Source organism: Bos mutus, chromosome 23 (assembly GCF_027580195.1).
Source record: "Bos mutus isolate GX-2022 chromosome 23, NWIPB_WYAK_1.1, whole genome shotgun sequence".
In the NCBI taxonomy this organism is placed as follows: Eukaryota; Metazoa; Chordata; class Mammalia; order Artiodactyla; family Bovidae; genus Bos; species Bos mutus.
Window position 1 is genome coordinate 1,546,852 of NC_091639.1, and position 13,114 is coordinate 1,559,965.

The 13,114-nt window shown below is 57.1% G+C and overlaps 1 protein-coding gene across 1 annotated transcript; it reads left to right on the forward strand.

The window, feature by feature from the left end:
• Positions 1 to 1,278: 1,278 nt before the first annotated feature.
• WRNIP1 (WRN helicase interacting protein 1) lies at positions 1,279 to 12,736 on the forward strand. Its single transcript, XM_070361414.1, is given in 9 exon segments — positions 1,279 to 2,163; positions 3,867 to 4,058; positions 4,478 to 4,719; positions 8,970 to 9,118; positions 9,121 to 9,198; positions 10,135 to 10,379; positions 10,647 to 10,749; positions 11,536 to 11,615; positions 12,064 to 12,736. Coding segments are annotated over 9 exon segments (2,112 nt in total). The 5' UTR covers positions 1,279 to 1,416; the 3' UTR covers positions 12,340 to 12,736.
• The last annotated feature ends 378 nt before the right edge of the window (positions 12,737 to 13,114 follow it).

Here is a 13,114-nt window from a genome sequence, read left to right on the forward strand (position 1 = left end):
TCATGATCCTACATTTCAAACTGTATGACGGCCAAAGGGTAAAGATTCTTTCTCATTTTTGCTTACCTCTTCTAATCAGAAAATCGGATTTCGGTCCTCTTTACAATTGCAGGGAGGTTGCAACACATACTTTAAATCCAGTATCAACTGAAAAAATATTTCCTTTGCTGTTCTTTTTTATACCATCTTTTATATAATGCTAGTTCTCTGTGGTGCTGGAGAACACTCCTGAGAGTTCCTTGGACTGCAAGGAGATCCAACTAATCAGTCTAAAAGGAAATCTGTCCTGAATACTCATTGGAAGGACTGATGCTGAAGCTCCAATGCTTTGCGCAACTGATGCCAAGAACTGACTCACTGGACACGGCTGGGCGATAGAGCAAGTTCTCTGTGATCCATTCCTTTTTGTAAAATCATTGCACAAGAAGGGGCTCATACGTTCCTTAGGTGGTTGCCTTTCGGTTAAGTTTGAAGCAGTTCTTATGCAGATGAATTAGAAATTCCAGTCTTGTCAGCTTTTAGGAGTCAATTCTCCCCTAAAAATGTTTAATTTGTTTTCATGCCACCTGTGTTTCCTTTCTCTAAATACCAAAAAGTCAGGTTTGTGACACGTTTTTTAATTAGTTTCAGAAGAGCAGGAACGCGGCTCAGAGAAGGCCATCCCCTCGCCCACAGGCCAGAGACGAGCGGGTCCCAACCCGACGTCGCTCGTCCGCCGGCGCCAGGAGATGCTCGCGCGTTCCTAACGTTTAACCACGAAGCGGCCGTGAGACACCACGCGTTCGGGGTAAAAGGCCAACAGTCTGGGGAGGACGGTGCTAGACGTGTGTCTCCGGCCGCCGCTGTGTGTGGCCCTTCGGACTCCCTGAGACAGTCCCCGCCCAGCGTCCCGCCCGCGTCCACCGTAACCCGCATTTCCCCGCCCTCTGACTCCGCCCTCCGCCCCGCCCCGCCCCCTACCGCGCGCAAAGCCACGCCCCTTGCGCAGCCGCGGCGCGTGCCCCACCGCTCCGGCCCGCAGGTAGGTTTGCGCATGCGCAACGTGCCGACCTCCCGCGGCGCCCACCGGAATGGGACGCGCCGCAACCCGCCGAGAGGCCGCGGACTACGTTTCCCGGCAGGCCGTGCGAGCCGCTGCCCGCGCCGGCCGGAAAGGAGCGCTCCTCAGCCCGCCGAGCGGTCGCGGACTACATTTCCCGTCGGGCCGTGCGAGCCGGCGCCGGCGGCGGCCGGGCGGGCTACCGCGGACTCCGCTTCCCGGCGCGCCGCGCGAGGCGGCGGGGCGGCGGGCAGAGGGCGGGTCGACGCGGGCGGCCCGGACGTGAGGCCTGAGCGGCGCTCTGCGCCGGGCCGCGCGCGTCCTGCCGCCTCCCGGAGCCGGGGGCGCGCGGCGCGGGGCCTAGCGCGGCGGCCGCCATGGAGGTGAGTGGGCCGGAGGACGACCCGCTGCTGGCGCAGCTGCACCGGGTGCAGTGCCCCGTGTGCCAGCAGGCCATGCCCGCCGCGCACATCAACGCGCACCTGGACCGCTGCCTGCTGCTGCACCCGGCGGGCCTGGCGGAGCCGGCGCAGCCCCGCGCCAAGCGGCGCCGGCCGTCCGAGAGCTCGGCGCTCAAGCAGCCGGCCACGCCGACGGCAGCCGAGAGCAGCGAGGGCGAGGCGGAGGAGCCGGACGACGGCGGCGAGAGCGAGGACCGCGAGAGCGACGACGCGCCGCCCACGCCCAGCGGCGCGCGCCTGCTGCCCGACTTCCCGGGCGCGCGGCCCGGCAGCCCGGGCGGCAAGGGCGCGGGGCCGCGGCCGGCGGCGGCGGCGGCGGCGGGCGGCGCGTCCCCGCGGAGCTGGGGCGAGGCCGAGGCGCCGGAGGAGGAGGAGGCGGCGGGCGACGCAGACGGCGAGGACGACGCGGGCCGCTGGGACGCGGACGCGGACGCGGGCGCCGCCGCATTCGGGGCCCCCGGGGGCCGCCCGCGCGCGCCTGCGGCCGAGGAGGTGCGGCAGCTGCTGGAGGGGAAGCCGCTGGCCGACACCATGCGCCCCGACGCGCTGCAGGACTTCGTGGGACAGGGCCGCGCCGTGGGGCCCGAGACGCTGCTGCGCTCGCTGCTCGAGGCCAGCGAGGTGCCCTCGCTCATCCTGTGGGGGCCACCGGGCTGCGGCAAGGTCAGCGCGCCGTCCCGGCCCTCTGCGGGGGGAGATGGGGGGGTCCGATCAGGGCCCCGAGGCGCCCCGCCCCGCCCTCACCCGCTGGCTGTTAGTAGCCTGATTCTCTGGGAAAGGACAGGTGGCCTGGAGCAGTTTCCCATTCAGGAGTGTGTCCATTCAGTTTTGGAAAAAAAAAAATGCAAAAAATTTTAAATTTCTGTTGTGCTTCCTTCTGTTTAGCTATCGGGTTTCTTGTTCATTCGCTTTGTTCTTGCAGACAGTTCTTCATCAAACCTTGAAACTGTACTTATTTAACAGGGCTGACCTGAGAACTCCTTCCCTTTTCAAGTCGCTTTCATCCACTGTTTTCCATAACTTCTTATGATGCCTTGCCCTTTAAAGAAGAAATTGGGTGCGTCTTGGTGTCCAGTGCTTTCTTGGGAATTAGCACAAGCCCAGAGGTGGGCACTTAGGATACTGCAATCTAGAGAACAGAGCATTGCCAGAACACTTGAGCAGGAGTCTGAAGGAGCCTTAAGGAGGCAGGTGTTAAGACTGAAAGAGAGCCAAGCAGTGCTTAAATACATACATTTTATCTGCTGGAAGAGGGAGAAAGCACCACAGAGTGGAAAGCAAAACCCAGCATTAGGTGCAGAAGAGCTCAGAGCTGTGAGATTCAGACGCCTTGATGGTGTTTTCTTTGGTTTTTCTTTCTAGCTTCATCCTCTGTGTGTCTTGTGCTTTCCTTTGGTCAGATTTAACCCACATAGCTCGGTGCTATGCAATAGCATCCTTACTGATTCCCGAGAACTCTGCTTAAGATGCTCAGAACCTTTAATCAGATGGAAGAGGTAGAAGAGGCAGAGAACAAGAAGAACACCCCTGGGGCGGTGAGCAGGACGCACTCAGAGAGGACTCGTGGCTGGAAAGGCAGTGGGCTGGGCTGGTCAGTGCAGAGGTGGGTGACCCATCCCAAGCCAGGCAGGTGTGGCTTCTGGGCTGGGACTTGGGAGGAGCAGCCGCAGTGTCTGATGGGGCTGTGTGACCAGAAAATGAAATGCCCCCTTGCCACTCATTCCGGAGCACATTTGCCCCTCTTCACCCCCATCCTTACTGCCGCACTGCGATGCCGACAGTAATAATAAACTTAATGAGAACATGTGCGTGTGTATGCAGCCCCGCGTAAGCGCCAGGTGCCGAGCCGCACTTTTCCTTGTATTTCTTCACTTCCCGGGAAGCGCTGACGGAGGCGTTGCTGCTGCTTTACTCCGTCCACAGCGGACGGTCACAAGTGGTTTAGGGTCACCATTGATCCCCCAGTTCAAGTGCTGGTTCTCTTCTGCACTGCCTGCAAGCTTCGGGCTGTGGTCCCCCTGGCCCGGGGGTCTGCGCCTCGCTGGTCGGTATTGCTGCTCTCTTGGCTGGGCGAGGTCTCACCTGCCACCAGGCTCAGCTGCGTCCATTCAGCAGCTCTTTCCAGAGATTCCGCAGATCTTAGCGTCCCCCGGAAGGCATCAGCGGAGTTAGACATGAAGGAGAGGAGGTTGGGATTAGCTGAGCTTTTAGCTGCTTTTCCTGCTTTATGGGTAGCATTGTCTTTAGTGTATAAACACACACCGAGCTGTTTCAGCTGGCTCTCCTGCCGGGCGCCGCAGTGTCCAGGCTGCTGGTGGGCATGCTGGTGCCCATCCCTCCGTCTCAGTTCCTGCCCTCTCTCGCAGACCACGCTGGCCCACATCATAGCCAACAACAGCAAGAAGCACGGCATCAGGTTTGTGACGTTGTCGGCAACCAGCGCCAAGACAACCGACGTGCGGGACGTCATCAAACAAGCTCAGAACGAGAAGAGGTTTTTCAAGAGGAAAACCATCCTTTTTATTGATGAGATTCATCGGTTCAATAAGTCTCAGCAGGTACGTGCTCTTCCTTCTGGTCCTTGTGAATGTGGACTTGAGTGTGAAGCCTGTGCGGTCACTGCACAAGGGTTCAGGGTGGGGGTGACTAATTCTCCAGGAGCCCAGGCCCTCCGCCCTTCTTCACGCCTCTTACCCTCACTTTTTCTTAGCATTTTCTTGGTGTCCAGAAAATGCTGCTTCTGTCTGATAAATGAAATTGTAGGTGTATCCCGCGGCTGTTGATATGAGAAAAACTACTTTGGGTCAAGTTTCCAATTTTCAGGCATTTGTAATTGAAACATCAGGACTCAGTGGACAACTTAAGTTGCTGATCGGATCCTGAACTCAGGATTAGGAAAAGAAGGAACAGCCAGCTCACCCTGGATCCTGCAGGCTGATCCTGCAGGTCAGCGTCTTCTGTTTTTCTTCCTGATCAGGACACGTTCCTTCCTCACGTGGAGTGTGGGACCATCACCCTGATCGGGGCGACCACGGAGAACCCCTCCTTCCAGGTCAATGCTGCTCTGCTGAGCCGCTGCCGAGTCATCGTGCTTGAGAAGCTCCCCGTGGAGGCTGTGGTGACCATCCTAATGCGGGCCGTCAACTCCCTGGGGATCCAGGTGCTGGACTCCAGCCGCCCTGCCGACCCTCTGAGCCACGGCGGCAACAGCAGCTCCGAGTAAGCAGCTCTGGCTCCGGGGGGAGCCCCTGGCTGGGCTGGAGGGCCGGATGAGCAGGGTGTCCTTCCAGGATGGACGGGTGCATGTGATGCTGGGCTGCAAAGGGGCTGCCCTGTCTCTGCAGATGGAGAGACCACCCGTCCGGGCGCCCCCGAGGCTCCTCCGGCTCTGACTGGCCGCCTGGCCCCTGGCTTAGTTCTCGGCGTTTGCCTTGGTGCTGACAGGTTCCGGGCTTTTCCTGGCACACCTTTTTATCAAGGCTCAGAAAACCTGGAGAGGCTTTTTGATTATTTTCTTCATAGGAGAAACTTACGTCATGAATCTTTTGGAGTTTGTACTCAGATTCCAGTTTTCTTTTTCCTGCAGTTTTTTTTTTTTTTCCCCTGTAAAACTTTGAGTAAGAATTAGTGTAAAAGTTACCGTAAACTTTTTCGAGTGTTTTTAGGGTGATTGTTGTGCACTCTGGAAGTCAGACTCAATTCCACAAAAGGAAAGAAACTAACTGAAAATGATGCCTTAAAGGCCGTCCGTTTGCTCCGGGTGATGTCTCTGTATCGTGAGAGGCGTGTGAATCGTGGGCCATCGATTGCCTTACGTGGAGCAGGGATCTTCCCTTATTTGGGTTAGAAGCATGCCTCTGCCGTTTGCTCCTGTCCCAGATGTGGGAGGAATTACCTGGGGTGCAGGAAATCCTGGACACGGACAGGGACCCACTTGGGCCAGGTTGCATGGCTTGAGGGTGGAGCTGGGGTGGGAAAGCCACCCACGCCGGCACTGAGGAGCCGAGAGGGGCCTGAGGGCATTGATCATTGAAGCTTCAGTCGTGAAAGCACGTCTCCGGACTCAGGGCACACTTTTCTCTGGGTGCTGGTTGCTGAGGTCCCTGAACACCTCCCTGTCTGTTCTGGGCCTGAGCACCCCTCCTCACCCTCCCCTGAGGTCTCGAGGGGTTTCAGCGTATTTACTCCTCTTGAGGACCCGCGTGGTGTCAGCAGGGTTGCAAGGAACTGGCTTGCAGGGAACTGGCTCGCGGCTGGAACCTCTGTGCAGTGTTGTTCTTGGCAGTCAGTTCCCATCCGGAGACTTGCCCCGTGACTGTCCTGAGCAGCCTTTTATTACTCCAACTTTCTAAACTTTAGAAAGACTAAAGTTTGGACATGGGCGATCCTGGAATGTGGCTCGTGTGGAAGGGGATGAGGAGCCGTTGGGAGACCAGGTGGACTCACCCTGGTGCCCATGACTCCAGACCTGATGGAAGGGATGACGGTGGAGCAGAGCAGACCTCAAACACTCAGGGGAGGACTGCATTTTCCAACTGTGGAAAACTCTCTGTCTCTAAAGGCTTTCTCGCAGCCTGCTCATTGGCCTTTTTCATAACGAACGAGGCCCGCTCACCGCCTGTCCGTGAGGATGGGCTCTGAGACCGCCTGTATGCCTGTCCTCTGCCCACTTCCTGCCCCAGGTGTGCGAGGTGCAGTCACTCACAAGGGCGGTCTGTGCCTCTGGGCGCTGACCCGATGGTGGCACAGCGACGGTGATCCACCCCTTTGTCTCTGGTGTTGACAGTTTCCATGATGCCTGTTTGGTAAAAGGATAATACTGAGAGTTCTGAGTACCTGGCTTGCTTTTCAAAATAGCGTTTTATTATGAAGGTTGCAGACTCTGTATGATATGACCCAGTTTTGTTTTCGAAGCTTGACTGGATGGTCACAGGATAGATAGGTACAGGGCGTTCCGGAGGTTCTGCCTGCCCCCAGGCCCACCCCCAGCTCAGTGACGTGAGAGGTTGGTGGGTGGCTCGCAGAGGGGGCTCAGCAAGCGCCCTGGCAGCTGCTGTCCTCTCTGGGTGTTGCAGATAAGGATTTGTGGTGTTGTTTTCTTTTATACTTCCCATCTGTCTCAGTTTTTAAAAATACACGTTCCATCCTGAGGCTGTGGGGAAGTTGAAGTCGGCCCACTCGGTGTGCACAAGTGGGGCCTGTCGTCCACCAGGCCCTGTGGGTTAGGGACCCCTGTGCTGCAGCCAGTCGCCTCTGAAGGGTGGCCCTGCGACACTGGCTCAGGCCTCCAGCCCCGCGCTCCGCCTCCAGCCTGGCGCTCCCCACGTGGTCCTGTGGGCGCTCTGCTGCCTGCGGCTCCGAGGAGAAAGGCCGTCGGATTCTAGTTCTGGGGCGAGGTGTCGAGGCCGTGTGGGTCTTCCTGCCCCACACAGACAGACAGACACACATATACACACTTGTACAGACACAGTTACACACAGACACACACACATACACACTTGTGCAGACACAGTTATACACATCACACACACATATACACATATACATGCACACTTATACACACATATACACAGAGACACACACACTTAAACACACATATACACACTTATTCAGACATGCATATACATATATCACACACACATACCCAGAGACACACGTACTTATACACACATATACACGCACAGAAACATGTACTTATACACACACACATACACACTTATATACCCACATAGAGACGCACTTACACAGACACACACATATGCACACTTATACTTGCACACACACAAGCATATACACACATACGCATAGACACAGGCAGGTGTGCCCTTCCGTGGCTCCCCCGAGCCACAGCGCCTCCTCTGCTGCTGGCCCCAGTGTGGGTTGTCTACTGTGGGTTGTCTTTCGGGTGGGTCTAGTGTTTCTCCAGATCGTCCAGAATCCGCTCTACAAAGAGCAGCGCTGTGGTCTTGGTGTGTAGCGTGAGTGTCTGGTCAGGAGGGGCGGCCGGGCCAACGGGAGAGCCTTCCGTTGTGAGCCGACTCCTGGGGGCAGAGAGGCAGCTGGGAGGCTCTGAAGAGGAGTCTTTTCAGAGACATGGCATCTGGGAGACGCCAGAGGTGGGCCTTCAAGGGCAAGTGCAGCCTGGGGTCCTCGACGCTGTCCCCCCAGGGAGGCAGGGCGCCCTCTGAGCACTCCCTGCCCAGCCCAGTGGGGCCTTCGGGGTTGTTCTCCAGGTAGCTGCTTCAGATGATCCGTGTTGATTTATTAATTGCTGTGACATTTCCAGCTGAAGGTTGGCAGGGACACGGCTGAGCTGTAACTTTGAACAGTTATATTTCACTTTGTACGTATGCAGCTAGCCAGAAAGAATAAGATCCCTCTATATAGCTAAAAGTGTTGGACACCTTGTCTAACTAGACAGAATAGGAAAAGTTGCTCAATTAGACTCGGAGTCACAGTTAGACCTTTTTTACGAAGGTCCACACGTGGTCAGTACCCCTGTGGCAGCATGTCCCAGACCAGAGCCCAGGGCCCAGCTCCTGGGTGCTGCTGTGCCCAGAGGGACTGGGGACAAAAATGAAGATGTGCTTATAGAGTTGTCCCTCAGGATCTGCAAGGCATTGGATCCAGAGACCCCCACCCCCATGGACACCAGAACACGAGACTGGAGGATGCGCAGGCCCCTTCTGTGACAGCCTGATGTTTGCCTAGGACCAGAGCACATCCTCCCATATGTTTGTTTCTCCCAACATTGTTTCTAGGCGACTCATCACGCCTAACAGGATGTAAATAAACCATGTGTAGGTTGTTGCAACCGAGAAGGCATGGCACCCCACTCTAGTACTCTTGCCTGGAAAATCCCATGGATGGAGGAGCCTGGTAGGCTGCAGTCCATGGGGTCGCTAAGAGTCGGACACAACTGAGCAACTTCACTTTCACTTTTCACTTTCATGCATTGGAGAAGGAAATGGCAACCCACTGCAGTGTTCTTGCCTGGAGAATCCCAGGGACGGCGGAGCCTAGTGGGCTGCCGTCTGTGGGGTCGCACAGAGTCGGACACGACTGAAGCCACTTAGCAGCAGCAGCAGCAGGTCGTTGCACATAGGTTCTGAATGCTTTGTACTTGGTTGTCAGTGTGCAGCAGACTCAACCTGTGCTTTCTAGAACTATCTGGAATTTTTCCCTCTAATACTTTACGTCCGAGGCCGGTTGAATTCGTGCATGTGGAACCTGGAGATGCAAAGGACCGAACGTCGGATGGAAAAGGACCAAACGTCAGGTGAAATAAGCTCGGGACTCAAGGGCGAGGCTCTGCTCAGCCGCGCTGTCTCTGGCCGCTAACAGCACAGGCTTGCCCCAACACCAGGGCTCGGGGTCCCGGACAGCTCGGGAGTGGCCTTTCGGGGATGAGAGGCACAGCGTGCTGCAGGAGGGGGGTGTCCAGAGTGTGACATGCGCTGGTGTTGCAGGTCCTCAGTGCTCATCGAGGACAAGGCTGTGGACACGCTGGCCCACCTGAGCGACGGGGACGCGAGGGCCGGGCTGAATGGGCTGCAGCTGGCTGTGCTGGCCCGGCTGAGCGCCCGGAAGACCTTTGGGAAGAAGGGCGGGCAGAGCTATCCCCGAGCCGTGTGCTGGTCACAGAGAGCGACGTGAAGGAGGGCCTGCAGCGCTCACACATCCTGTACGACCGGGCAGGTGAGTGAGCACCCGGCCCCCCAGGCAGCTCCGCCTGGAGCCTCCCGGCACAGCTCTGCCTCCTGACCAGGGGGCTGACAGCTGGTGTGGAATCGTGGGAACTCAGGTGTGTGTTTAGTTTAAGTAGCTTGGTTCAGTTGGAGTTCTTTAATGAGAGTTAAAATCCTTAATTCCCTTGTGGCTCAGCTGGTAAAGAATCCGCCAGCAACGGGGGAGACCTGGGTTCGATCCCTGGTTTGGGAAGATCCCCTGGAGAAGGGAAAGGCTACCCACTCCAGTATTCTGGCCTGGAGAATCCCATGGACTGTATAGTCCAAGGGGTCTCGGAGAGTTGGACACGACTGAGCGACTTTCACTTTAATTCTTAAAGGCACAATTAAAAATTAAGTTTACGTAGAAATTGGTGCTTTTATTCTGTGCTATTCTTTTTTTAAATGAATTTTGCCATGTGCATTTATCTGTTTTCATAAAACCATATTTACAGATACCAAACCTGACACCAGCTCCTGTTAAATCTCTGAGCTGGAATAGTCGACATCATAAGCACAGCAGTCTGTCTTTACAAAAGACATGGGCGATGAAGAGTCCCCTGTAGACGAGGGTGTGTGTGATTCTGGGCCGTCGTGCTGGAGTCGGATTTCCACTCCTTTAGAAGGAAGTGGGGTCTCCAGCGTGCTGCCTTCATCGTGGACCCGGTGAAGCGTGAGACCGAGGCCCTTTGCAGCGGGCGGGGATCAGCACCGCCTCCCCAGCCCCGCGTCCCTCGGTGGCAGCGGCGGCAGCACAAGCCCCTCCGCGGGGCCGGGTGAGGGAGGTGTCGGAGCTCACCGTGCTCAGGCCCTCCTGGGTCCCTTGCTGGCTTGGGCTTCCCTGAGGTCAGCCCGGGAGAGGCCTGCGGCGCCGCAGGCGCAGGGCTGAGTGGGGCTCTGCGTGCAGGGGAGGAGCACTACAACTGCATCTCGGCGCTGCACAAGTCCATGCGGGGCTCTGACTCCAGCGCCGCGCTCTACTGGCTGGGTCGCATGCTGGAGGGCGGCGAGGACCCGCTGTACGTGGCCCGGCGGCTCTACTCGCCTGGGGACGCATGCTGGAGGGCCTGGCGAGGGACCCGCTGTACGTGGCAGGCGGGGCCCCAGGAGTTGGGGCGGGGGCCCCGGGCCTATCCAGTGGAGCGGACGTGGGTGAGTGACTGCGGGGCTGGACGGGGGCCAGGGGAGGGGGGCGGGCCCTGGGGTGGGTGTCCGGGGCTGGGGGGGCCCCAGGGGAGGGGGAGGGCGGGGCCCCGGCCCCTAGTCTGGGGGGGCCTGGGTGGGGCGGAGCCCCGGGAGTGTCCTGGGCGGGGCCTGGGGCGGGGCGGGGCAGGGCAGGGCCCCGGGAGTGTCCTGGGCTGGGTGGGGCGGGGACTTGGTGGAGTCTGTCCTCTGTTTCTGGGCGTCTGGCTCCCACAGTCACGGGTCCCCGCGTCCCTCTGTAGTGACGCCACGGGGGTGCGGGCCGCCTTCGCAGCTCGTGCCTCTGTCGCCGTGGGGTCCGTGGGACCCCGTGTCACGGGCCTGTCAGCAGCAGTTGCCACTTGGGTGGTGTCGCACTTGAGACGGTGATCTTGAGACGTTCACACTTGCATCTCTGTTCTTTTTGTTTTGGAGGTCTGTGACAAGTCCTCTTTGATATCATTACTACAAAAAGATTGACCCCCTCAAGGCTTGGGGGACGGTTAGCATGTTGAGCAGTGAAGTGTTTTAGGCACGACAGTGTACTGTTAACACAAGCTCTGTGCACGCTGGGGAACCAGAAAATTCGTGCAGCTTGCTTTGTCGCGGTTTTCACTTTATCACGGTTTTCACTTTATCTCGGTTTTCGTGTTATTGCAGTAGTCCAGAACCAAGCCCACAATCTCTCCGAGGTGTCTGTGTTGAAATAAAAGAAGCGTTTTAATTTTGCTTTGAAGTCAGGTGTTCTGGTTTTCATCAGAGAGCTCCCGAGATGTTAATAGAAAGGGAGGGCTCCAGGCCCCGTTTAAAGGAGATCTCAGAGCCTTAGCTTTCTTTGGTGTCAGGAAGTGCTCTGCCTTCAGCGTGTCCATCCGTCACTGTCTTCATGGCCTCTGCTCTTTATGGGTGTTGTACGTGGGCTCCTGTTTTTCCTACTGGATGTAGAGCTTATCTCCAAGGAAACAACAGTTCTCGAGCCTGCACAGTAACCACCCCGTGCACACCTCTGGAGTCAGCTAAGATCGGCTTTTCTGAGGGATTCCTCGGTTAGGGTCTGCAGGCGGTGGTGGGTCGGCCCGGGGGTGTGCACGGGGGCTTAACTGGCCCCTGTTCGTATGTGTGGCAGGCCTGGCCGACCCGTCCGCGTTGACACAAGCCGTCGCCACCTACCAAGGCTGTCACTTCATAGGCATGCCCGAGTGCGAGGTAAGGCCCCCGCCCTGTGCCATCACCTTGGGTGGCGCCTCCCTGGGCCTGGACCACGGAGGAGGCTGCCTGGCTCTCTGACCCATCTGGAAGCTTAGACGCTGTGGGGGAGGGACCTCGGTGTCGGCAGGGTCTCATGTGGGCTCCTCAGAGGTGCTCGGGGTTTCCTGGGGGCAGGAGCCTCAGAGGAGCTGAACAGGATGTCTCTGCAAGTTCACCCACAGACAGAGCAGCTCCTGCTTAGCTTTACGTGGTGGGGTTTTGAGAAGAATTTCATGTGATAAACAGTTCTTTCAGTTTTAAAAGAAAACCACCGGTCTGGTTTAGCCTCGCCTCGGGGGAGGACGCCCTCCCTGTCGTGGTTTGTCCAGACCGTGGGCCCCGTGGGATGTCAGCGCAGCAGGGGTCTCCCAGAGTTAACCCGGGGCGGCGCCCCCACCCCGCGCAGGTGCTCCTGGCCCAGTGCGTCGTCTACCTGGCGCGAGCCCCGAAGTCGGTCGAGGTGTACAGCGCCTACAACAACGTCAAGGCCTGCCTGCGGGGCCACCAGGGGCCGCTGCCACCCGTTCCCCTGCACTTGCGCAACGCGCCCACCAGGCTGATGAAGGACCTGGGCTACGGCCAGGGCTACAAGTACAACCCCGCCTACAGCGAGCCGGTGGAGCAGGAGTACCTGCCGCAGGAGCTGCGGGGCGTGGACTTCTTCAAGCAGCGGCGGTGCTGACGCAGGCGGCCACCGGGCGGGGCCTGGCGCAAGCTGTCCCGGGCCACCTTCTGTGCCAGAGACGAGCGTTCCTGAGGCGGGGCACGGCTACTGCAGCTATGTGTGTGACGTGACGCTGTGTTCGTTTGCACCCGTGCGACGTTATGCTCATGAAACGTTCTGGCGGCTTCGTGCAATGGATTCACGTTATCAGGAGGTATCTATTTTGTCATAGTATTTAAGTCATCATGTCATTTCACAGTTTAGTTCTGTAGGTTTCTTTTCCTTTAAAAAATGTTTATTCTGGGTAGTTTCAATTGGTTAAAAAAAATGTAATTGTGGTTTAATACTGCATAGTGTTTTGGGTATTTTTTTTATATGCAAAGGTCTTATGAGCCAATAAAACTATTTCAAAGTACTCTTCAATTCTTGCCTGTTTTCCACCTGGAATCCAAGGTTTCAACATCTGTCAGTGTTACATTCTGATGGGTAAACACGGGAAGAAAAATGACCCTAGGTAACAGTTCAGAAATCTGTGTATCTATGAAAATCAACTTTAAAAAATTTTGAAGGATTTTGAAGCATCATCGTGATTGATTTAAGTACAGTTAATCTTCAGTTCCAGAGTTGGTTGGTTCCCATTCCTTTGAGGCCAGTTCTCGGAATTGCTGCAGCTTATGTCATGGCTACAGTCTGATCACCGTGCAGCTGACGTCACCTGGTGAAGGTTTCAGCTCGGGATATGGTTCTGAATATCATCTGTAGCCCTGGAGAAGGAACTCAAGGTCCCTGACTC